General features: G+C 40.7%; 10 protein-coding genes across 10 annotated transcripts; 3 read left to right on the top strand and 7 right to left on the bottom strand.

Moving 5' to 3' along the window:
• Nucleotides 1–256: 256 nt before the first annotated feature.
• L201_000701 (uncharacterized protein) lies at nucleotides 257–4,715 on the top strand (the record flags this gene model as incomplete). Its single annotated transcript, XM_066216500.1, has 17 exons — nucleotides 257–439; nucleotides 501–708; nucleotides 764–1,438; nucleotides 1,496–1,572; nucleotides 1,635–1,958; nucleotides 2,008–2,232; nucleotides 2,291–2,391; nucleotides 2,448–2,601; nucleotides 2,653–2,757; nucleotides 2,823–3,076; nucleotides 3,137–3,363; nucleotides 3,424–3,748; nucleotides 3,808–3,937; nucleotides 3,993–4,183; nucleotides 4,256–4,336; nucleotides 4,393–4,480; nucleotides 4,557–4,715. The coding sequence occupies 17 exons, from the start codon at nucleotides 257–259 to the stop codon at nucleotides 4,713–4,715; spliced, it is 3,507 nt and encodes a 1,168-aa protein (XP_066072597.1).
• A 131-nt stretch (nucleotides 4,716–4,846) lies between these two features.
• Nucleotides 4,847–6,340, bottom strand: L201_000700 (uncharacterized protein; the record flags this gene model as incomplete). Its single annotated transcript, XM_066216499.1, has 6 exons — nucleotides 4,847–5,262; nucleotides 5,339–5,367; nucleotides 5,440–5,535; nucleotides 5,631–5,863; nucleotides 5,921–6,049; nucleotides 6,104–6,340. 6 exons carry the CDS (start codon nucleotides 6,338–6,340, stop codon nucleotides 4,847–4,849), a joined length of 1,140 nt encoding a protein of 379 aa, XP_066072596.1.
• A 340-nt stretch (nucleotides 6,341–6,680) lies between these two features.
• Nucleotides 6,681–8,896, top strand: L201_000699 (uncharacterized protein; the record flags this gene model as incomplete). The annotated part of the gene is made up of 11 exons (XM_066216498.1): nucleotides 6,681–6,871; nucleotides 6,937–7,089; nucleotides 7,155–7,243; nucleotides 7,312–7,391; nucleotides 7,461–7,577; nucleotides 7,645–7,768; nucleotides 7,854–8,003; nucleotides 8,077–8,179; nucleotides 8,274–8,499; nucleotides 8,570–8,692; nucleotides 8,777–8,896. 11 exons carry the CDS (start codon nucleotides 6,681–6,683, stop codon nucleotides 8,894–8,896), a joined length of 1,476 nt encoding a protein of 491 aa, XP_066072595.1.
• A 42-nt stretch (nucleotides 8,897–8,938) lies between these two features.
• L201_000698 (uncharacterized protein) lies at nucleotides 8,939–9,588 on the bottom strand (the record flags this gene model as incomplete). Its single annotated transcript, XM_066216497.1, has 4 exons — nucleotides 8,939–9,049; nucleotides 9,130–9,175; nucleotides 9,283–9,386; nucleotides 9,475–9,588. 4 exons carry the CDS (start codon nucleotides 9,586–9,588, stop codon nucleotides 8,939–8,941), a joined length of 375 nt encoding a protein of 124 aa, XP_066072594.1.
• A 607-nt stretch (nucleotides 9,589–10,195) lies between these two features.
• L201_000697 (haloacid dehalogenase, type II) lies at nucleotides 10,196–11,605 on the bottom strand (the record flags this gene model as incomplete). Its single annotated transcript, XM_066216496.1, has 8 exons — nucleotides 10,196–10,340; nucleotides 10,406–10,529; nucleotides 10,633–10,691; nucleotides 10,801–10,936; nucleotides 11,036–11,091; nucleotides 11,175–11,317; nucleotides 11,510–11,534; nucleotides 11,586–11,605. The coding sequence occupies 8 exons, from the start codon at nucleotides 11,603–11,605 to the stop codon at nucleotides 10,196–10,198; spliced, it is 708 nt and encodes a 235-aa protein (XP_066072593.1).
• Nucleotides 11,606–12,158: 553 nt separating this feature from the next.
• L201_000696 (uncharacterized protein) lies at nucleotides 12,159–12,500 on the bottom strand (the record flags this gene model as incomplete). Its single annotated transcript, XM_066216495.1, has 1 exon — nucleotides 12,159–12,500. One exon carries the CDS (start codon nucleotides 12,498–12,500, stop codon nucleotides 12,159–12,161), a length of 342 nt encoding a protein of 113 aa, XP_066072592.1.
• Nucleotides 12,501–13,353: 853 nt separating this feature from the next.
• On the bottom strand, nucleotides 13,354–14,025 carry L201_000695 (uncharacterized protein; the record flags this gene model as incomplete). Its single annotated transcript, XM_066216494.1, has 1 exon — nucleotides 13,354–14,025. One exon carries the CDS (start codon nucleotides 14,023–14,025, stop codon nucleotides 13,354–13,356), a length of 672 nt encoding a protein of 223 aa, XP_066072591.1.
• Nucleotides 14,026–14,620: 595 nt separating this feature from the next.
• On the bottom strand, nucleotides 14,621–15,328 carry L201_000694 (uncharacterized protein; the record flags this gene model as incomplete). The annotated part of the gene is made up of 1 exon (XM_066216493.1): nucleotides 14,621–15,328. One exon carries the CDS (start codon nucleotides 15,326–15,328, stop codon nucleotides 14,621–14,623), a length of 708 nt encoding a protein of 235 aa, XP_066072590.1.
• A 1,042-nt stretch (nucleotides 15,329–16,370) lies between these two features.
• Nucleotides 16,371–18,830, top strand: L201_000693 (uncharacterized protein; the record flags this gene model as incomplete). The annotated part of the gene is made up of 12 exons (XM_066216492.1): nucleotides 16,371–16,634; nucleotides 16,705–16,814; nucleotides 16,881–16,902; nucleotides 16,958–17,182; nucleotides 17,236–17,307; nucleotides 17,368–17,516; nucleotides 17,583–17,651; nucleotides 17,735–17,951; nucleotides 18,016–18,081; nucleotides 18,152–18,264; nucleotides 18,343–18,412; nucleotides 18,498–18,830. The coding sequence occupies 12 exons, from the start codon at nucleotides 16,371–16,373 to the stop codon at nucleotides 18,828–18,830; spliced, it is 1,710 nt and encodes a 569-aa protein (XP_066072589.1).
• Nucleotides 18,831–19,086: 256 nt separating this feature from the next.
• L201_000692 (uncharacterized protein) lies at nucleotides 19,087–23,173 on the bottom strand (the record flags this gene model as incomplete). Its single annotated transcript, XM_066216491.1, has 20 exons — nucleotides 19,087–19,356; nucleotides 19,439–19,557; nucleotides 19,634–19,660; nucleotides 19,712–19,762; nucleotides 19,823–19,896; nucleotides 19,962–20,099; nucleotides 20,165–20,702; nucleotides 20,746–20,977; nucleotides 21,047–21,265; nucleotides 21,331–21,342; nucleotides 21,394–21,538; nucleotides 21,613–21,729; nucleotides 21,789–21,840; nucleotides 21,906–21,957; nucleotides 22,022–22,196; nucleotides 22,264–22,346; nucleotides 22,437–22,467; nucleotides 22,553–22,789; nucleotides 22,884–23,062; nucleotides 23,150–23,173. 20 exons carry the CDS (start codon nucleotides 23,171–23,173, stop codon nucleotides 19,087–19,089), a joined length of 2,775 nt encoding a protein of 924 aa, XP_066072588.1.
• Between the last annotated feature and the right edge of the window lie 416 nt (nucleotides 23,174–23,589).

The raw sequence follows: 23,589 nt of genomic DNA, 5'->3' as shown, positions 1-23,589 counted from the left end.
AGCAGTATAGATATATTGATCGGCTGCCCGTACTAACCCACTTAGATCAAGGCTGAGCGACAAGTGGAGTCACGTGAGCTTCAATTAATGTTGTCAATTATATTCCGTCGGCAATCCAAAACGCGTCTATGCGACATAATATTCGCTTCTTCACGATTTCGACATTTAATTTCACTTCTTCTCTTGATTGCTACCTGTCTTACCTGATGGGAGGCAACAAGATCATATTGAAACACTCTTGATATCGCACTCAAGAATGAGCAAGGATCTAGCTTCTTCAGGACTGGAAGATGATTCCGATCCGACGTATACCCATTTCGCTCATCGAGCTGAATTTATCGGATTACTCGATCATTTCCTAAAAATTGAACTCACTCAAAAATCAACCGAGAGAGAAGATGAAGCTGAAGATAGTCTGGTGAATGATTTAGGAGGAATCGCAAGTTGTCTTTTTTTTCTCACTGATTCATGCTGAGCTGAACAGCTGATACCTTGTATAGCTAGATTTCTATCTCCCTTTACCTGGATTATTGGACCCGTCTTTGAGTGAAATCGTTCAACCACTAATAGAGCGCTTAACTGTCGTTCTGACGATGATGGTCGACGATAAGACCGAAAGAAACGCCAATAATATAAACTCGAAACGTCTAGCAAGATTAGGGAGATTACTCAATTGGGTGGTCAAAGTTAGGGGATGGAAAGCTGTTGGTGAGCTTGAGACTCCCTGGTATCGTGAGGTGGGTCCAGCTGACACATCCTATAGTACCTCAGTTACCATCCTCAATACCGAATCTACCCGTGCTTGTTCATCTTCTCTCTCCTTCTGTCTCACCCTCGACCTCCAGAACACCACCAACGCCTCATCACCCGCTTATCTCTGCTCCCGAAGCTTGGGAATTGCGCTCGATCATGCTTTTATGGCTTGCATTACTGCTTACCGTCCCATTCAACCTCACTGCCCTATCCTCTTCCTCGTCTCCATTATCGTCGACCTTGTATGGCATAGATCTTCCCTCAGCAGATATACTGTTCAGAGCCCCTCTAGCTGTTTTGGCCCAACAAGTGGTTTTGCTCTCATTACCATTACTCACCAGACCAGGCAAAGAAGGAGCATATTCCGCTTTGGTCTTAGCTCGTCTGTATTCACGTGAAGATACTGTGCAGGGTCTATCTGGGTTCTTTGAGTGGGCTTCCCATGAGTTGTCAGAAGGTGAAAAAGAAGGAGAAGCTTTCCTGGTAGCGTCTTTATTGGAATTTTTGGCATTATTGCCTTCAATGTTAAAACCAAAACATGTACCGCTTTTGGAGGAGTTCATGGAAGATAAGTTGTTACCACATTTGAGAGGATCAAGAACAGCATCTGGATCAGGGTTGATAAGGAAATTAGCAATTAAGGCTAAAGGTAGATTATGGTTAGCCAAATTAGGCAAGGTTTCTGGTAAGCTGGATAATATGGCGATTTAGCCCCATTTACCTAGCTAACGGATGCAAGCAGATGATGGGGAAGAAGTAGACCTACCTGAAGGTCTGGAAGAGTGGCTAGACAATCTTATGGGCGGTCTTTCAGATAAGGTCGGTATATCTTGATCCTCCTTATGAACTGAGCGACAACTGATAAACCACTTCACATACAGGATACCATTGTCCGTTATTCTTCTGCAAAATACCTAGCTCGATTATCATCCTTACTACCAGCCTCGTTCTCATCCCAAATAGTGAGCGCAGTGATCGCGCTGTTTTCTGGTACCGACGAAGAACCGGTAACCCTTACTTCCTTTGGTACTGTGATTGATCCTGGTGGATCGTCCACGTCTGGCGGTACAATGGGTTTTGGGGGATTAGAGACTACTCGCGGTGAAGCGAGATGGCATGGTGTATGTTTGGCACTGGCTGAACTTGCTAGAAGAGGTCTGATCAGCGACGAGGTTATTGGCGATGCTGTAGAATGGGTGATCAAGGTTAGTTGTTCGACTAGAACAATTAGATTATGCAGCTGAAGGTCAATAGGCTTTAACGTTTGATCTGCGACGAGCATCACATTCCATAGGTGCCAATGTCCGAGACGCAGCTTCGTATCTGCTATGGTCTTTGTCACGAGCTTGCCCACCAAGCGTACTTGAGCCATACGCAGAAGAAATGGCAACAAGTTTGATCTGTACTGCATTATTTGATCGAGAAGTAGGAGTTAGAAGAGCTGCAAGTGCAGCTTTTCAAGAGGGAGTAGGAAGACTAGTGAGCTTTCTCTTTCTCGCGATAGGAGATAAAACCAAGCTAACGGTATTGAGCTCAGGGACTATACCCAGAAGGTATCGATGTTTTAGGTAAAACAGACTTTTACTCGGTTAGCGTTAGAAGAATGGCTTTTACCGTTGCTGCAACTTCTGTAGCTGTGTAAGCTTCTAGCCTCTCAATCTTCAATACGTTGCATAAGCTTACAAACCTTTTAGACATAAAGCGTATCGAAACAAGATGCGAGATCATTTACATCATATTACACTTCGTCATTGGGACACCGCTATGAGAATACAAGGAGCTCAAGCTTTACAGAGTATACTAAAATTGGGAGATGACACGGATATGCAGGATGCTCTGCAACGAGAGGTCAGTGAATTTAACATTCAAAGCCCTTGCCATCTGCTAACCACCCAATAGATCAATGAATTACCATCTTTGGATGCTACCAATGTTCACGGAGCTCTAGTGGCTTTGATACAGATATCGCAATTGTTTGCGGAGACAGACGATCGAAGGCAGGAAGTAAGTTGCCATTAGTTTATTCGACGTGAAGCTTGACTAAAAATGATTTCGTGTTTGATCGATAGGTCTTTAACGCTTTATGCACTATCCGACCAGCCTCATTCGTTTCAACGCAGGCAGCAGACATTCTTGCTTCTACTTGTTTGTTGGTAGTGAATATCCTCAACCCCCCTATAGTAACCGCCTCTTCTACTCAGTCTGTGTTAGACAAGTACCTGGATTTATCAATGAAAAGGCGAGACCCAGAAGTCCACGAAGCTATTGCACAGGTGTACGGAAAGCTCAGTGAACTTCGGTCACCGGAGAAAGACATTATCAAGTAAGTCGTTCTTTGTCCCAAAGGTTCAAGATCAGCCCAGCTGATCCTTATTCCATTCAGGTTAATTGCAGATCTCAAGTCTTTCCGAATAGCTACCCGACAAGCCGCCTCACTCTCACTTGGCCATATCAAATACCCTCGTTTACCATCGTCTATAACAGACAAGGCCATCGAAGCGCTACTATCGTTGTTGAATCAACCTGATAAGATAGACATTGAATCACGTCGGGCTGCCGTTAGATCGCTAGGCAATATAGCTAGTCAGAAGTTAGAAGGTGCATTGATCGGTAAGTCAGCTGCTAAGTCACCGATCTCACCCAATCCAGATAGCTGACCGCGACTACTAGTATCTAACACTCAATTCGATGCTGTATTACGAGCTTTCATCGATGGTTTGGAAGACTATACGACCGATCAAAGAGGAGATGTCGGTTCATGGGTCAGAATACAATCAATCACCGCCCTTGCCCAAGTAATCTCAATACTTCCACCATCAACAGATCTAGTAACCCCCGATGTCTTCCAAGAGGTGATAGGGGGTATAGTCAAACAGGGTGTAGAAAAGCTTGAACCTATCAGAGGAGAAGCTGCTTTGACTTTGGCTACATTACGAGAGAATGGATGGGTATGGGAAGGTATCGAAGCTATGACAGTTGCTTCTGCCAAGTTCGAGTGAGTAATGCTACCTAAATTGCTTCCGGCAGACAGCTGGTGCTGACAAACAACTTTAGGGATGATGGATTCCGTTATATTGATCAGAAAGAATGGTTCACTTCTTCGATGCCAATACTACAGACATCATTCAGGAAACATCTGTTGAATGGTTTGGTCCTTAGTATCGGGAGTCAAGTTATAACTCTTGTAAGATACCGATTTCCCCCTTGATCTGCCCGGTGTGGCTGACAACGTGATTTAGTCGAATGCAGCTTTCCAGCCTTTACAGAAGTATCTAACCGAAAATCGAAGCTTGATACAACCCGTCTTGATGGACCTACTGGAAGTTTTGCATAAGAACTATACATCAAACAGGATATTTATACCTACTTTGCAGACCATACAAAAGTTGTTTTCCCAAAATATACAAATTCAGGAGAAGGATTCTCAGATGTAAGTGACCTGCCTTGGTAACTTCTACCTCCGACATTCTGAAGGCTGATGTGTATTTCTTTATCTTTGTAGATGTAACGACATCCTCGCAATTGCATGTAAATCAATTGGTAGTATCAAATCGATAGAAAGGATTACCTCATCTATGAGATTGTAAGTACTGCTCACCAAGTATGATCAGCAGTTTGAAGCTGAAACAAATAGTATAGGGTATTATCTTTTCTTGGAAAACGTGGACTTTCATGGGAAAAGGCAATCGGTCATCTCCCGTTGTTTCTAGGACACCGATTCCCCAGAGTGAGTCTCCTGCGCTTTGCATACTTTTGTGAATCATCAGATATAAAAACTAATCGATGTGAGTATTGAAATACAGATCCGAGCTATATCATCTGAAGAATTGTATTTAACCCTGTCGTCAACGGATGACGAGATTTCGGACGAATTGGAAGAGATCTTGACTGAAGCTGAATGGACCGGTAGCGGATACGACAAAGATGTTGAAAGAGTGATTGAGCTAATCAGAAAAATATAAATCGAAAGGCTTCCCTTAAAGCTGAGTACAGTAGCAAAGGAACGACTTAATTTGCTGTTTCCAAAGCGAAAGTTGTAAATAGTTATTATACGTATATACCATGCATTATATTATACATTTTGGTTTGGTTATCATCTAGCCCAAGGAGCTTTTGTACCTATATCCATTATATTATTATTATTGAAACCTGTAGCTGTATTCTGACTATTATTGTATTTATTTGCCTTATCCTTGATGTGCGAATCAGGTAAATCATTATTCCATAACCAACCGCCAATCCAAATAGATTGAACAACAACTTTTTTATTTATAATTTCACCTAAAAACATTTTTTTCAATCCACCATGAATTTTAATCCAATTTAAATGTTGATTTGATAAAGAAAACAACATTGGTGAATGTTCTTGAAATGTTGCACCTGATTTGAATTTCAATAAATGATATAACGAGATTGTATACAAATCTTTTATTTCATTTGGATCAAGATTTTTATTGGTATGAAAATGTTTGGCTTTTTCAAGTGATTGTATAGGAGATAAGTCGCCATCTGCAAGGATTTAAGGCATAGTTAGCATGATTCATGACGATCTATTTGGGATAAGTTGAAAGTCTAGAAAACTTACCTAGTAACTGTGCAGAACCAAATAAGTATCTGATGGATATGGAAGTATCGCTTAGCTGTTGACTCGGTGGTGGTACGAAATTCCAGCTAAAGCGTACTCACGGGAGGAAGCAGTAATCGTCTAATCCCCAGACACCGTGCGATCCAGCAGGTTCTAATCTGTATGTCTTCTGAAGTAAAGTTGTTAGATCGAGGTACCTATGAACAGTCCAGCAATATACTTGAGTAAGTACTAAGCTGGAGATAGAGACGAGCCACCATTAATGCCTTTTGTCAAACAAGGTGATACTGACTTTGTAAAAACCCTTAGTATCAGTTCATCTTCTTCTTCCTCTTTATCACCTTGACCGCCTATCCAACCAGATATCACACAAACATATAAACCCAAAACAAAAGCTAATTCATGTCCTGTTCCATAATCGATTCTTACTGGATGACCAAATGCATATGAGTTCAGAAATAACGGTAGTAGTTGAGGTAATAGGGTTGTCGGTATACTGGTTGAAGTAAATAAGGAAGGTAATCGCTATTTCAAGCTTATTATGAGCTATCTCCCTATCCGAATTTAAGGAGCTTGACTTACCTCTTCAACAAGTTTGATATAACTCCTAAAAGCTAAATTACCAAATCTTTGATTACTCTGAGGCTGGATCGGAACTTCTTCTACCCACTTTGTCATTCTATCCAACATATCTAATAAGGTTGTTATACCCTACGTCACACATCAGCTGGTAAGCTTGCCAAGTCAAGCTTGCCGAAAACTTACCTCAGAGTCTCCTTGATATTCTCCCCTCAAAATTTCTTTCCCCTTTATCCTCTCACAACGTCTCTTGATCCATCCCCAGAAAGCTTGAAATCCAGGTGTGGTCTGCCATTCAGATACAGCTGATTCACTACTTAAACATAATCTAGGTAAAGCTGGACTTGTAGGTAGATATATCGCTTGTGAGCGTGAAGATTCGCCGTTCTTCACTTGGGCGTTCATCTGAATCTGCACTCCCATTTTAATGAGTTCAGTGATCTATCAGATCCTAGTATTGGCGAAAAGATGTAAAAGGTATCGAAAACATTACCTTTGTCTCAACATTCTTCATCATTAGTTTTCCTCTTGCTCATCATTACCACCCGAAAGCCGAGATAACCTCAAATGGAATTTCCCACGGTGTTACCTTCCTGGAGCCCCGTTGTTGACGCTTTTAGACACCCTTAGCTGAAGGATGAAAATCCCAAAAAAAAGTTGAAAGATCAGATGAAACAATTCAGCGAGACCACACTGTTTTGAGCGATATATGGATTCATTCCGACTCTAGCTCTTGAACAAACTCACTCAACTTAGATTCCAAATGCCTCAATATATTTTACGAATATCGCATGAACATCTAACATTTCGAATACCTTCCCTCTTATCGATATCGCAGGTATTCAAATTCCCTATCAAGATCATCTCTCAAAATAAATATAGAGGCTTACTTATAGTTGAATTAGAGAAAGAAGAACATGTTCATAGTATTCTAGATAGACATACTCTAGTGCTGTGAGTCACTCTTCCACATTTCAATTACAGAATGCTTTATGAAATAGCTGACTCTGGTCCTGTAGTTCAGCTTCTGAGTTGTTGGCTGAAGGTAGTAGCTACGATGATTTGCATAACGATTTACGACAGCATTTGGAGATTTTGGATCCATACAAACAAGCAAGTTTCAAATTCACGTTGGAGGGATCAGGTCATAGAGTAGTAGAAGCTAGAATAACGTAAATACCTTGCTTTCCAGACTGTTTGACCAATAAGGAATGTTAAAAGCTGACGATCAATACAGAGACATAGTGGAATCTTTCGATTATACAGCTCTGGAAGGTCCAATCCGAATGAAAAATCCTGAAGTAGAATTTGTAGTCTTCGAAGATTGTAAGTTCTGGTCGTCATGACTCGTCTTATGGAAGAACCTGGTTGAGTAAGGTTTCTTTGTAAAATAGATGAATTGGAAGTAGCGAACACAACCGAAGCTAGATTTGCTAGAGATGGGAAATTTACTCGTGTTTATTTCGGACGAAGAGTAAGTCTAATCTTTTCTTTCTGCTTATGACTAGTATATCTAAACTTTCAATCTACAAAACTTTGACAGATTGGTATGGGTAAAGCTAGATTATTAGCAGCATCACATGAAGTTAAACATCGAGCATATTACGGAAATACTTCAATGGAAGCACATATGGCTTTTTTGATGGCAGGTCAAACTTTGGTATGTAACCCTTTCATTTTTCAAAACTTTGTTAGCTTCGAAGCTGATACCAAATGAATGATCATAGCCAGCACCAGGTAAAATAATATACGATCCTTTCGTAGGAACAGGTTCAATGCTTTATGCTTCTGCTCATTGGGGTGCTTATGTATTCGGAAGTGACATTGATGGTAGACAGATAAAGGGTAAAAGTAAGCATACTCTGTAGTCCCTTTAACCATTTAATCGACGTGAAGTTAGGTATACTAACCAATCATGATTATTTGGCAATTACAGTGAAGGAAAAAGAAGGAAAACCTGGAATTTTCAGAGCGGCTGAGCAATATGGTTTATCAGACTTATTGTTAGATTGTCTAACATATGATGTGACGAAAAGTCCAATGAGAAGAGGTGGATGGATAGATGCTATAATAACGGATCCACCATGTAAGCTTTCATAGCCTTCTTCATTTTGTCCATAGTGATGCACTATGTACGATAGCTGATGCCGCTATTATAGACGGAGTTCGAGCGGGAGCTAAGAGACAAGGTAGAAAAGAAGGAGCAAAGAAGGCTTTGAAGACTGAACCCGTATTAATGCCTGATGGAAGGTATTCACATGAGTAAGTACAAAGATTATCCTTTATCACATTATACGCAATACAAATCAAGACTAAAACTTTCGAGGGTGTGGCTAATACATCACGCTCATCGTAGAATGCCAGGATACCAGCCTCCATCAAGACCATATGAATTAGCCAATTTAACACTAGATTTGGTCCAATTAGCTAGATATTTGTTGGTTCCAGGTGGTAGATTAGTATTCTTCTTACCGACTGTCACCGAAGATTATCAAGAGATTGATGTACCTGTTGTAGAAGGTATGAGAGAATTAAAAGTTGATCAAGGTAGTGTACAAGATTTCGGTAAATGGGGTAGAAGGGTAAGTTGCAGTCATGCTCTGTCAAACCATGGATATGTGCTGACTATTGGGGCTATGCAATCTCAACCAGTTAATAACGATGGAAAAAACTGCGCAAGATGATGGAGTTCCACCAAAATTCGAAGATCATGAAGAATTCGACATCAATAATCAACCAGAACACTTACCTGGTCATCATGGTTTCAGAGAAAGGGTAAGTGGAAATTCTCTATATTCAAGTAATATGGTATGCATGAACTAATAGTTTTTGCTAATTGTTCTTTACGTATCGGTATAGTATGCAACCGGATTCAGATCAAGGTCTAAAAGTGGAAATCCATCTCCATCAACAACGACTCCTGCAAGTCCACCCACACTGGAGCCTGTGGTCACTGTCGATAGTACTAATAAGGTATAGAAGTGCCAGAATGCATGATATTTATAAATTGATTTAGTTGATTTACATGATCGCACAAACAGGCTCAGAAGGTAGAGGCGGAGGTGTTGAAGTTTTTAGAGGCTGTACAGAAACCATTCTCGCATGTATTGGCACCAATACACCGTCTGGAAACTATTCGAAATCATGGCAGCATTGATCGGCTTAGTATTTATTCCTTATTGGATTCTTTGCCTCAGGGGGAAATGACTTACCATTGTTCCTGGTGGGAAATATGCTCCCCATTTTAGGACTGTGTGACTGTGAGATAAATCCGTCAGTATTTCCTTCTTGAAGGATTTTTACCGTCGAAACGATATTGCAAACTATTCTTGACTGTTTTCCGTGATGAATGTGCAATTACTTACTTTGGCATAGCAGCACCTAAAGAAAACATGGATCCAGCAGGAACTATAAATTCAGTTATAGTTTTACCTTCTTTGGTTATATTATCGATTGTTGTGCTAGGACCCTACAATTTACGGATTTTTATCAATGATAACCAAAACAATCTAAGATGATAGTATAGCAAAAAGCTTTGTTTTGGATTCGAAACTTACAAATTCAGGTTTAGGCCAAACAGTTTCTACTTCTTCTGAACCTGGACCCTTTTTATTAGCTGCTTTGGTTTTCAGGATATTTACCTCTGAAGGCATTTGAGGTGCTTTTGACATGATTAATAGATGTTCCCTTTTCGAATTACTACACAAGAGATAAGATTATCTATTTTTCTACTTTAGTCTTCTTTACTGTGCTTTACTTTGAAGGTCTCAGATTACAATTTTTTCATTTGCTTCGAGCACAATCGGTCAAACAGTATTTTCCAAACCGGTCGATGATGTATGAGAAGAAAAAGCGGTTCTCGTCAACCAAGTAAAGATTATATTTCTCACATTCTCATAATATACACGCATCTCAGCTACCTGTAACATATCAGCCAGTGGATCAGTATCACCACTGTAGCTGTAGTACCTTTCATATTGCAAGCCTGGCTAGTTGAGTTCAAAGGATAGAGTTTTGTTTTGAATAATGATCCTGATAATCGTGTGACAAAAGAAAAGGCTGCGAGTTTTCGCGGTAAACTTGTTCGCAATAGTCACTTAGGTAATTTCAGTTCACATGGATGCATATTTTACGTATGATCTCGTATTTTGAGTGGAATATTCATAGGCTACCCATTTGTCCGCTAGACGCGAATCTATATGTTGCGTTTCCTCTCTTGCCTTTGACACTGTTGCACTTAATTCGTTATTGTACTGATTCGGGATCTTCAGTATATTCCTATGACTTATCTTTGACCATAGCATTTGCGAATTCAATCATAGTTGAGAATTGATAAGTTGGTTTAACATCTTTATAAGCTGATACACCCATCGAAGCTTTATCTCTATCTATCCAAGCTGATTTGAGATCTTTCTTGTTTCCACTATACCCTTTATCAGTTTATCATATCGTTTCTTTTGTTGAACAAATTAAATTTAGTAGACTCACGGTTGAATATCATGGTATTTTGAATTGGCAACAATCAAAATATCTTCTTTCTCTAATCCGAAATCTTTCTTGATGTTTTCTATAGCATAATCGAAATTCCTTAAAGAAGGTTTATATGATCCAACTAAGATAAGTAAAATTTGATCATTATGAGCGTGTATCTCAGGTGATTGATATAGAGATTTGTATATTGTATACCACTGATTTTCTGTAGGTCATCAACTTACTTTTCTCAGCTGTATATATAGCATCAAATGTAAACCCATTTTCTAACCGCTTCCTCGATCTGATGGTCGTCATATATCAGTTATCAGATCACATGGGATGGAAAGATCCGCATGGATAGAATACACAGTGTAATTGGTACTTTGGAAGAAGAAGATAATATTGCTTACCCTTCAAAACTAGTATTATCCACATTAGACAGAATAACCAATTTCAATCCTGCATCGGAAAGTTTCTTTAATGCTTCTGATGAATCTGGGAACGCTGGCCACGAAGGTACTGAATGACCGAATGCTTTTGCTTGGGCTATACGTGATAAGCCAACAGTCAGTCAAGCAGAACTCAACATGTCTTGCGCGTGCATTGGGGGTGTCTGTATACGAGATTATGACTTTGGGAACTCACATTCATCTGCCTTTAAACCCAATTTACCTGCTGTTTCTGAATATACTTTCGTCAATCTAGATATGAAAATCATTATCAGTATATGGGATACTGATCAAGGTTTCATTCTTAGATAACAAAGACATTTCATCTCACTCACACATCGTAATATAACATTGTGGGTGTATCATCCTGAGTTTTGTTCTCTATTGGACCAAGTACTTCGAATAATTTCTCTCTATTAGGAGCAGAAGGCTGATCAAGTAATGGTTTCAAGTTTTCTAACATTCCAGTCTCCCAGTCCTGCATAAAGTGAACCAGAACAGAAGAGAAATTGGTTATCGTCATTGCCGTGCATTATCTTGACGAGTCGGTAGGGAGAGAAACACTTACGATGAGAGTCTATATTGAGTACCAGATGAGAATAGTAAATGATGAGTTAGTGTTCGTTCTAGCGTATATGATAGGTCCAAAGATCCAGAAAAATTGACTCACACCATAACAGTCGAATAGCAAAACTCTACAATATCTAAATCAGCATAACTCTTCAGACAGTAACGCCAAGACTCACTTAAATGGTGCAAGAGACATCGTGGGTGTATCAGTTCTAGCGTGATTGATCTGTTTATTACGATTTTCAAGACACTATTCTCTCCGTTATGATAAGTATTTCCAAATATTACAGGAGTAATTTGTGGGACAGAAATGCATACCAAGTAGAAAAGAGCATTGAACGCATTCACGTATAAGATACCCCTTGGTTGGTGTTGAAAGATGAAAGATGAAATGACATACTGTACATGAAGTAAGCGACGGTTATCGGTTACTATGTTATCAGTTGATTTGCCCGCGGTATATATGTTGTAATGCATAAGTTATCCCATATACTTCTATAGTCATCACGGCAGCATGCAATGGTCAAAACAGCGTGACCCCTTGCTGGATCTTGTAAGTGTGCACTTGGAAAACATTCTATGCATAATCAGTCAAGTAAAGTACTAGGAAGTATCTCCTACCTTCTACATAGATCCGACAAACTCGAGTGGCCCCTAGCCCTCATCTCATATATACATACGAAAATAGGTCTGCTGATCTTTTCAGATCAAACTCATATAGGTGATCCAGATCGTGGCCACCTAGTCTACTAGTACTCGCAGTCCAGTAGCTTTTCGATATCTTTGATGGTACGTGACATGTCAACATCTTCTTCGGACTCTCCAGCTGTGCCGGATTGACCACTTGTAGTTGTAGCTCCTTGTGGCGCGAAAAAGAATTCCGCAGCTGTAGGGTTGAGTGTGGTTTCACCATCAAAAGGCTCACTTGAGCCAGTCTGTACAGATCGCTTTGACCAAAAATCCAGACTCTGTCGAAAGACATCAGAGCTCCCAGACCGTGTGGACATCTTTGCAATATCGAAGTCATTTCTACGAGTTTCAGGTTTGAAATTACCTTTTTTATCGATGTGTCCTTCTTCAAGGTAATTCATGTTATGAACAATGGAATTGAATTCAGCTGGAATCGTGTCTTCCCGAATAGAGTAAACGGATCGACCATCATCAGAACTTCCTCGAAGGTCTAATAGTCGCTCTTTATGAGTGCTCAAGCCATTTTGTACTCGATAAGTTTTGCGTCTAAGGCAATTTCCTTATTTTGTAGCGTCAGAAGCACATCGCATGCTACACCAAATATTGGGATCAGTTCCCTTGATACTACTTCTGATAACTTTCTGATACCCCGGAAATATGTCTGCCGACCCGTACCCTTTGCTTAATTCGTGATGCGGGTTGGGACATGTAGCACATGGTTGAGTAGTGAAGGCTGAACTCTTTGTTGAGGTTTCCATGATGTTGGATGTTATGAGTGGTGGATAATCTTTACTTGATGCTGTGAATAAGCACAATAGGGAGGATGGCATGCGTTTAGTTCAAAAAAAGCTGATATTTGAATGTCGAAATGAGCTGAAAATCGAGTCCTGCTTTTAAATATATTGGTGTGGCGATCAATGGATGGCAAGTTCGTTGTTATGCCCAATAAAGGAGATTAACATCCTTTGATAGGAGTTCACTCTCCTTGCAAGCAATACTCCGACTGCTTAAGGCAAAGTACTGGGAGGATTGTCGTGGCTCACGATAATAGAAAATATGGGGTAATTCACCAATTTCAATGACACTCGCATCAGTAATCCCTTGTGGTCTGCAAGGATGTGCTGTGAGTATCAGAAGAGTGCATTCTACGTCATGGGGACGGGTTTGATGGATCGGATAAGGCAAACTAGATAATTTATATTGCTAGATACGCATGCAAGCTAAGCTAATACCGGTATATATATACTGTAAAATCTAATTGAATAATGATTCGATCCCTTTTACAATGTGATCGGGATTATCCTCTTCGTCAGTGACTATAATTGAAGGTACAGAGACTCGTGATCGCCTTGCGGTCGGGGTAAAGTGAGAAGCGTCGGTGATCATCCATCTAACAATAACATCGGACTGACGACCAATGTTTTCATTCCAGTGTTCTGTTAAGTCGAGGAGATTTTTATTTCTAACAAAGTTTGCTTCGGAGTCGACGTGTCCTTCATGCATGATTGACATACTATCAGCCATGCCAATGAAATCCGGATTTGATGTTGCGATATCAGACTCTGAGATTAATCGAGGACCTCCCTCAAGGAATAATTTAGGTATCTTTCCTTTTGGGTAAGCTGTGACGGGACCTCTGTCTCTGCGGTTTGCGGCATCAATTGCAACATTACTTGCGCATCGTTTTGAACACCATATTTTGGGTTTTCGATCTAAGTGCTGAGTTATGCAGATATCTGATGGAAGTGTAATGGTCTCAGTGTCACCATGAAAGAACCGGTTTGAGCATCGAAGTTGGCGATCATTGTCTGTATGTGTAGCAGTATCTGTAGTAGCAGTGGAACTGGCTCCGGTGTACGATGAAGGTGTAAAAGATTGCGCTGAGGGGTTGAGGTTTCTTAAGTTTTGTTTCATTGAATTGTCCATCTTTACCTGAAGGAGAATACCTATCTCTACTGAAAAAGTGAGCGATGAATAGGGAGAATAAAGAGTTAAGTAGAGGACCGTTCAAATGTTCGAGCTATTTATACGGTAAACCACGCACGAAGTCCACAAGATAAGACTCACCGGAATGTAAATTCCACACAAAGGTGACGCTCGAGAATGTTAGGAGAAGGCTACAGACATAAAGCAGGATAACGGATCGTAATCTACTTCTATCCGCTACACCTTTGTTGACGTTTCGGCTAAAGGGAGGATATCATCATGCAAAAGGTTAAAAATCCTCTCTACGCTGACCACTGCTATTTTACGCTCAACTCTCTGCTCAAAGGATAGTACCGGATAGTCCTTTCTTTCAGCTACTATGACTTGCACGATGCCACATCGTTCATAATGCAAAATATAGTCGCTAAACTTGGCGATCTTGATTACGATTTGCAGAGCACTAAATGCATACGAGATGTAACAATCAGGAGCTGCGGTTTACAGTAATCTATAGTGATTTCCATACTATCAATATGTCCTTTGACGTATGTTCAAGAGTTTTACAATATACGTATGCTTCCGATCCTAAAACCGGTTACTTCTCCAGGATGATACTCTCTATACCCCTTTTGATATGCTCAGGTACATCGTACATATAGTCTTCTACGTCACTCCTCAATGTTTGAGGCTGTAAAGATGCCTCTTGAACCATGCCTTCTATACTTTTCATGATGTGATCTGGTACCGCATAGTCCTCAACATCTTCGTTGCCTTCCAAGGTTTGAGGCTCCCAAGACAATTCTGTATATACAAAAGGAATTCCAATCCCAGGCATACTCCATACTTTTGGATAGAGATCTGTCAAGGGCGATGAGTTGGACGAAGACGTCACAATTTCATCAGTTGAAGAGCTCTCTTTTGCAACATAGTTTGATGGCAGAGCAATGTTCTCCGCAAAATCTGTGGCGAACAGATCACGGATCCTACTGTTCAAAAAGTCTTCAGGATATGATTCTTCCCATTCACGAAGGGCTTCTTCAAGCTTACCTGTCTTATAGCGATGTTGTGCAACAATCGATTCTATATCAAAAGTATGACCACAATCTACGAATTGACCTTGATCATCTACATAACCTGACTTGATGGCTGTCATAGTTCCTGCTGTATCCTTGAATCTTTGTGGCAGGTTACTATGCTGCATGGGAGGTCTATCATCGCCTGAATCGAGAGTAAGTTGAATATCATACGTTGATAGTCCATTTTTCCCGACGGGTGAGAGTGAGAGAACGATAAGATGATGCATATCTTGCAGCTCTGGCGACACATGCGGCACTACACCAAACTTGGGGGTTTTGGCTTGATTTGTCGGAAGTTTGACATATCATGGTGTTTGTTGGTATAATTCTGCTAAATTCATATTCATCATTATCGTGTCCAGGATTAGGACAGATACCGATAACCTCGTGACGAATACTGTCAGAGATCGCGATACTCAAGGGAATGGTTGCTCTCGGATTGAAGGGCTTGGCGTTAGGGTTCATGTTGATTTGGTGGTTGGCTAGTTTGGAGCGAACATTCGCTAGAGTGAAAGAGGGGCGAAGTGTCGTAACGATTCATATTGAGAATCAACTTCCCTCTTACTACTCTTATATATTCTCGGAGGAATCGACAAGCATAGAGAACGGGGATTGTAGTACAAAGGATGCCTATGCTAAACTTGTGAGCAGTAAGCCCGCTCAGAAGAACCTTTGTGCGAGAAAGGTGGAATACTGGTAAGTGGATTTGTGACAAAGCGCAGTCTCCATTGAAAGGTTGGGTTGAGCTGGAGCAGGCTCTGTCTACAGATACGACACGCGTAAAGTCGGAAAGCTCAAGGGGAACCAACGAGAGAGTCATCCCAGAACATATGGTTATAAATGTGCTCAAAGTAGCGGTCAAAATGGCGCCACTACAGCCTCTATCTTTTTATAGCATCTGCTTTCGTTCATGCGGTCTTATTGCCAATGAGATGACCAACAAGTGCACGCCATTGGTATAACGAATTGCCAAGCGAAAGATCGAAACATAATGCTTAAATGCAAAAGTTGCTGATTTCTTTCCTTGACTTACAGAAGTTACATCTCGTATGGGCGTACAATACTCGTACAGTATGCCTTTAACCGTTTATCCGAAACTCGTGCCTGAGATAAGACTTGACCGAAATGTTCGAAAATATCAAAACAAAATTTCAGTCACAAAAAGCAAGAGCGTAAAGAGTGATTGATTACTGATCTTATGCATACCTATCCCAACACTTCAAGCATGCTTCGTAGACAGTGATATACTACTTATATTCACCTACAACTATGTGTGGTCTGACGCTTACGATACGACATGATCCTACGTCGGAAGATACACCATCGAGTTCAATTTCGGCTCTTTTAGATTCCTTCCGCTCAACAAACACTCAAAGAGGACCAGATTCCCAAAGGACCTACACTCATTTGGTAGAGCTTGAAAATGGTCAGAGACTAGAAGTTTCGCTCACAGCTACTGTGTTAGGTTTAAGAGGTGAACTCACGGCTCAACCTATAATTGGGGAAAGAGGTGTTTTAGGTTGGAACGGTCAGGTATGTAAGCTATAAAATCGTAACAAGTTCATATCTTTAGCGACGTAGCTGATATATGTGGTTTAATAAGGTATTTGAGGGCTTAGATGTAAAAGAAGATGAGAATGATACGTGGAAAATCTTTGAACGATTGGAAAATGGGGAAGATGTAAAACAATTATTACGAGGTATTGAAGGACCGTAAGTCTAAGAACACTTAAGAACAACCAGGAGTTAGTTATGTTTAAGCTGATGATTGTTCCCTAGATTCGCATTCATATACCTTGATGTAAGTTTTCTGTCATGTTCATATCATATATAGCTAATGCTCAGTGAAAACATAGCTCAGATCTGATACTCTACACTATCAACTTGATCCCCTATCTCGACGTTCACTCATTATACATCCTTCGGAATATGATGGATCAGATACAGATAAATTCGTGTTGAGTTCCTCCAGATCATCAATAGCTAGAGAACAAAGCCTAGATATGAGAGCTTTACTAGGTGGTGAGGGTGGTGCAATTCGATTAAGGGATGTATCGATCTTAGAGAAAGAAGAAAATCTTGTAAGAGTACTCATTGGCGTACGTTATGATGACTGCTAATCAGGGATGTACAGATTTTGGATCTATCTGATGCTATGACACAAAGAAAGAGTCTAGATGAAGGAGGATCGTCATCTTCACCTTGGGTGAGTATATCGAAGAGCCAACTATTCAAGGCAGGGCTAATCAAATGAGATGAGATATAGACTAGGGTTACTCCCATCAATACCATACTTCCCACCTCAGATTTACCCATAGAGAATCCACTAATCCACGCAGAGGTACCTAGATTCATAGAAGAACTGAAACAGAGTGTAAAAAGAAGAATTGAGAACATACCAACACCTGAAAAAGGGTATGTACATTCAACCCAAAACAAATAGCGTGATTGAGCAGCAGATAACTTGATTATTTTTTTCAGGTATGCGAGAGTAGCAGTCTTATTTTCAGGTGGAATAGATTGTACATTCTTAGCCTATCTCATACATCTGTGAGTAAATTTGTCATGGACATCAGAATGATGGTGTGCGTCTGAATAGTTGATTAATAGTCCATAATTGGCAAATATAATAGATGTCTACCTGCCGGAGAACCAATAGATCTTATCAATGTAGCTTTTTCACCTGCGCTTAAAGTAGTCAACCCAAATGACAAAGGGAAAGGCAAAGCGCCCGCTCAACCAACATACGATGTGCCAGATAGATTATCAGGTAGAGATGCCGTAGATGAGTTAAGGGAAGTTTGTGGAGATAGGGAGTGGAGATTTGTGGAAATTAACGTTCCCTTTGACGTAAGTTTTGTTGTCTCATCGCAGTATAAGGGAATATATCTGATGCAAATCACTTGAAATATAGGAAGCACGAAATCATCGTCAAAATGTTATAGATTTAATGTATCCTTCATCGACTGAAATGGATCATGTAGGTTTCCCATCCAACTTGAATCTTGAATTGCCGAAGTTTCGGTATTGACTAGTACCCCCTTTTCCAGTCACTAGCATTACCACTCTACTTTGCGTCCCGAGGGAATGGTACATTACAAGGAAGCGATGAACCATATCAAGTCAAAGCGAAAGTGTATATATCTGGATTGGGTGCTGACGAGTGAGTACCCTCTCCATATGATTATCATGCCATTATCGTTATTACCTACTCATGCTTATAATTTCGTCGTCAATATAGACAACTGGGAGGATACGCTAGACATCGACATGCATATCAGAGAGAAGGCTGGGAAGGGTTGATAAGCGAAGTAAGTCTCTGCTCTACCATATCCGATCTATGTATGTAAGAATTGTCGTCATCTTCATTTTGCTAAAGCAGATTTGACCTTCCAGACACAAATGGATATAGCAAGATTACCTACACGTAATTTATCAAGAGATGATAGAATGTTATCTTCACACGCCAGAGATGCAAGATACCCTTATTTATCGTTATCATTCATTTCATATTTATCTTCATTACCTATCAATATCAAATGCGATCCTAGATTAGGTGAAGGTCAAGGAGATAAGATTCTACTTAGAAAAGCTGTTGAAAGTGTAGGTCTCAGAAGAGCCTCAGGAAGAGTCAAAAGAGCAATGCAATTCGGTACGAGAAGTAGCAAGCTTGGTGGAAGTGGAACAGGTGTTAAAGGGCCTAAAGCAGGTGAAAGACAAGTCGAATAAGTGGGACATAGACACAATCTTAGATGCTTAAATAGACCGATAGACCCCTTCGCATTCGTATTGTTGTATTTGTAATCTTACCCATCGATGCATAGACGCATATATGATCTTTACCCTGATTATGCGCTAGTCATTGCTGAATGTCCATCTATTTACATACCCTTGACAGTACTGCCCCATCTAAAATTGATTCCTCTATTTTCCCTTTCTAATATCCCGTCCTACAACTTATCAAACGACCACTCTATTTTCTGAGTTATGACCAATCGTCTGTACAATCGATCAATCTCTCAGATCTACTACTTCGAATCTCCGGAAGCTTATAAGGGGTATAATTCTGGTTAGAATTTCCCTGTGATGCAGTTCTATTTTCCATATCTACATCCCCAGGCTGTGAGTCTGGTACCATACTAGCTTGAGAGTTGGCTATGGGATTGCTGCTCTGTGAGAATGATTGACGTTGACTTTGAGTTTGAGTTTGAGTTGGAGAGGGGTCGCCCGAATGATCATCAGTTTCAGGTTGAATCTAGAACATCAAGAACAATCAATATTGTGCAATTGACCTTCGAACAGAACAAACTTTCATAGGAAAGGAGTCAAGGACTCACAGGGGAATGCCATTTCCTGAACTCAAATACCTCCAATTCAATACCTTTACCGTATTTGAAATATGATGTAAACTTTTTGTAGGATTTGCTGGATTTGATCCATCTCCAAGCGGGAACTTCTACCAATGCAGAATGTTGACATCAGCTAAGAACGAGAATACATTGTGAGGATGATTATGTCGAAAATTGATATACCGGAATTGTCGACTTCATCAATGAGTCCTATACAGATGAAGATCTTAGCTACTTCGGAAAATCATGTATTGAACTTACCTTCTTCTACAAACTCAGCAATTAACGCTTTCATCTGCGCAACGGTACGGCCTGATTCAGAAAGGACCTCAATACAAGTCTTCTATCTAGCAATACAGTCAAATGCCTCACCGAACTTTCTCTGCACCTCCGGAATATCTTGCTTTTTCAATACGCCGACTGTTTTGATATCGTTCATTACTCGCCTTCAGTCACAAGGGAGATATTAGTCCAATTATTCGATATAGTATAACAAGAATTTATCGCCCACCTAGTCAAAGCCAAGTTTGCCATTTGGTCACCTGCGTCGTCGATATCTTTCTTAGGCCAGGATCGATTCTTATCCATGCGCATTTCACAGGGGATACAGGAAAAAGTAGTTTGTGAGGCAGTTTGTGTATCCAGAAAGCTGTATAGATTGAACACCATGAGTATTATGTCTAGCAAGTCGGCAGAATGTCAGGTAACCCTTACCCAAGGCAAATGGCATGGAACCATGCTCCGCAACCCTCGCATTGAACCATGGCGATATCTTCGTCGTTCGATCCACAGAAACAATCCACCTTCTCTCTCATCTTACCCTTCTCCGGCTTCGCAGGTGGCTGTCGAGTTACCTTCTCCTGCGCGTTTTTGATAGCCTGTTGAGTCTTGGGTGAATTCGACTTTGCGCGTCGTTTCGGCTTGTTGGATGTTTGAGGTTTAACATTTGGCTTGGGTTTGGGTTTCGGTTTGGCCCTAGGTTTAGTTTGAGGTTTGGATTTGGGTTTAGGATTGGGTTTAGAAGTAGGATCAGTTTGCGTTTTCGTCCGGGGTTCATAGCCGTTATTCTTCATGGCTGAAGATACTATTGATTCCAAACCCCGGCGTTTAGGTCGAGGCCTCACTTCATCTATATCCATTCCGTCCACTTCTTTTGCTCTGTTGAGCTGTACTTTTCTCTTGAGAGCTGCCGCTAGATTCTGACTGGACAACAATGTCGAAGGAGGAGTATCGTTGAATAAATCACTGTTTGCTGTAACATAGTCAGTAAGTGATCCAGAAATGTAGTAACTCACGGGGTATTGCGGATCCTCCGGGTTTTTCATCTTCGTGAACACCCTCTTCCTCCTCTTCATCGATGTTGTCCAGATAAGATTGGGTGCCGTTTCCACCGCAAGACTGAGATTGTGGTATAAAAAGAGTGGTTCCGATTGATGAGCTATGTTCTGCTTGTGATAGATTCGTTGTACCTCTTGACGGAGTCTTTTGGCTCAAAGGCTGGGACATTTGGAGAGTCTCCTCCGGTATCTGAAGACATCGTAAATATCAAAGTTAGAAACGATGTACAGTGAACGAACGACAAATGGCTGAACCTACTTGTCGCGCTCCTCGACAGCTTCTGGCTCTAATTTCCCTCTCTTTACCTTTGCCTTTCTGTGTGGGACTGATGTCAACGATAGTACCGTCCATTTGCCTTCTTCCGACAGGTTGCGCTAGAGTACCCCCAAAATCGTTTGCTACGGCTTTTGAAGGATCAATACACGCAGTGTAGATATCATTAGCAGATGGATCGTAACCAAATCTATCGTGAGCAGGCTTCAAGATTGAACCAATCAGCCGACCCGTTATCTTGTGTTTAGCAAGTCCGCGAAGCGACTCACCATATCTGCATTCTAAAGCAAAATCTCAGTTTTAGCTATTTCTGATTTGTTTAGTAAACTCACCCATAAGACATTTCGTCGTTTGGCGTTTTCCTCCACCTCGCTCTGATACGAATAGCGGCGAGCATACTCGTTTTCGTCAGGTTCATCTGTCATTTGCGGCACTGGCGGGACACAATCTAATGCAGACAGCGCTGTAAGAGACAATCTGTATGCCTCAATGAGTCAATTACCATTCCCTGCTAGTAATCATGTCTAATGCAGGAGCCAGTTATAACATACCCGTGATGACCTGTCTGGAGGTCCGGCAAAGCATATCGCAAAGGAGGTTGATTAACGTCTTCAGTAGCCAATACCATCATCTCTGACGAGGAGTCTTCGTATCCTACAGCGTTATAACTAATCATACATTGTCAGTTTCAGTGGCTCTGTTAAATACATGTTCCTAAAAGACTTGCCCAGAAGGAGCAGTATCGTTGTAGAACAGTTTGAAGTCCATGAAACGCTTCTCTGTAGCGCGGCACAATATATCAGTCACAACGTTCGGCGCAGAATTAGAAAACAACTAAACTTACTAGGCAAATCAGGAAACTCTTGGCATTCCTTCACAAGCTTTTTCGCCATATGCTGCGGTGGAGCACAGGCGTTGATTAGTGTGATGTAACCCAATTCGTGATGAAATGAAACATACCTTTATTATCCTTCTGACTTCTAAGTGCGTCATCGGTGTTCCTAACCTTTCATTCTTATTCAATAAGTCATCTAGTCTTTGGGTACTCTGATCACCGTGTCTATGCTCAACTTGCATGGATGGTATACCGGTCTTTTTGTGATAAAAAAAGTTGAAAGAGTATGTCTCAATGACACTATTTACCGCACAGTATCATCAGTTATCATTGTTCAGTGCCGTGTTGCTAATTTCACAAAGCTTACTTTATAGGATCGTCCTTATCAAGGAGGATGACAAGCATTAGACTTTGTAGGTAACCTTTGAGCAAGGCGTCTTTAGCTCCTTCCTACAACGATGAAGGGAATATTAGCTTTATCACAGAAAAGGTGTGTAAAGAGGAAGCTGGCTTGATAATGGGTTAAGACATATAACTTACGAGAAGTTTCGATATAGCCTTTCCTTGTGAGCTACAGTAAAGTCCAGAAAGCCGGTGTTACAGTATTATCTTTCTTTAGTATGGATTACAAGACGATGATGATCTGGTGAACTTACGATGCATCTTTTCTCAGTTTCCGGTAAGTGAATACTTTAGCTTCACTTTCAGCTTCTGGTTGACTATCAGAAGTAGCCCTGATTACAGCAGCAGTTGATGATCCAGCGGCAACATTGGCTTTACACGCTTCAGCCTCCTCCTTGGTCAGGGAATATAATTCGATAGGAGTCTTGTTCTTGAGTGGATGAGAATTTGATATATAAAGATTCTCGAAATTGTCTTCAGGAAGCAGGTTTCTAAAATGATGAAATGATGGTAAGGGCGATTAGTCTACGATACTGAAGCTCACCATATCGTGTAATCATCATACAGCACGATGTATAAACATACCGGAGATAACAGATGATACCTATACTGGCTTGCAAGGCGACATCTAACAGATCGAAACTATCTTCCTTTGATACGATTTGTTGGTCTTGGTTTGTGATTACTTTTGCCATTTGGCTTTGAGACTGACTTTGTGATGAGTTTTGTTCCATTGCACCTTTCAACACAGGTGCAGGCGGCCTCTACGGTATAAGGCAATATATTATCAATAGTTAGACATCGTAGTATTGACAAGGAGAGGAATTTCATCTGTGATTTCTATAACTTACGAAAGCCTGCTTCGGAGGACCCATCTTGTACCTTTGCTCCCGTTCGTGTTGTACCCTTCCTCGGCGAGTACTTACAACGCTTGAGTAGAGGTTTGGTTAATCGGGAAGATGTTTACGAAGAACCAGGTCGAAGCTATTTGGAAAGTAAGAAAAAGAGCCCGTTGTAAGAAATAAAGGTGAGAAATAAAGAGGAAAGGAAAGGAAAGAAGGTATAAAGTGAGATGACAAGGACAGGAAAGATAAGAAGGAAAGAAGAATGACTTGGAGAAGAAACGAAGCAGATTAAATCCTATGTGATATCAGTCACGTCGAAATGATGTAAAATCTACTCAACCTGACTGGATCAAAGGATGGTTTGATAGTCTGTGCGGTAATATTCAAAAGATTCGTTAGTAGGGTTAGTAAGTCTGTGCGTAAGCATATATCCGATGGTAATATTA

Source organism: Kwoniella dendrophila, chromosome 1, assembly GCF_036810415.1.
Source record: "Kwoniella dendrophila CBS 6074 chromosome 1, complete sequence".
NCBI lineage: Eukaryota > Fungi > Basidiomycota > Tremellomycetes > Tremellales > Cryptococcaceae > Kwoniella > Kwoniella dendrophila.
Note: the sequence above shows the minus strand (reverse complement) of the source record. Positions and strands in the feature narration are given on the sequence as shown.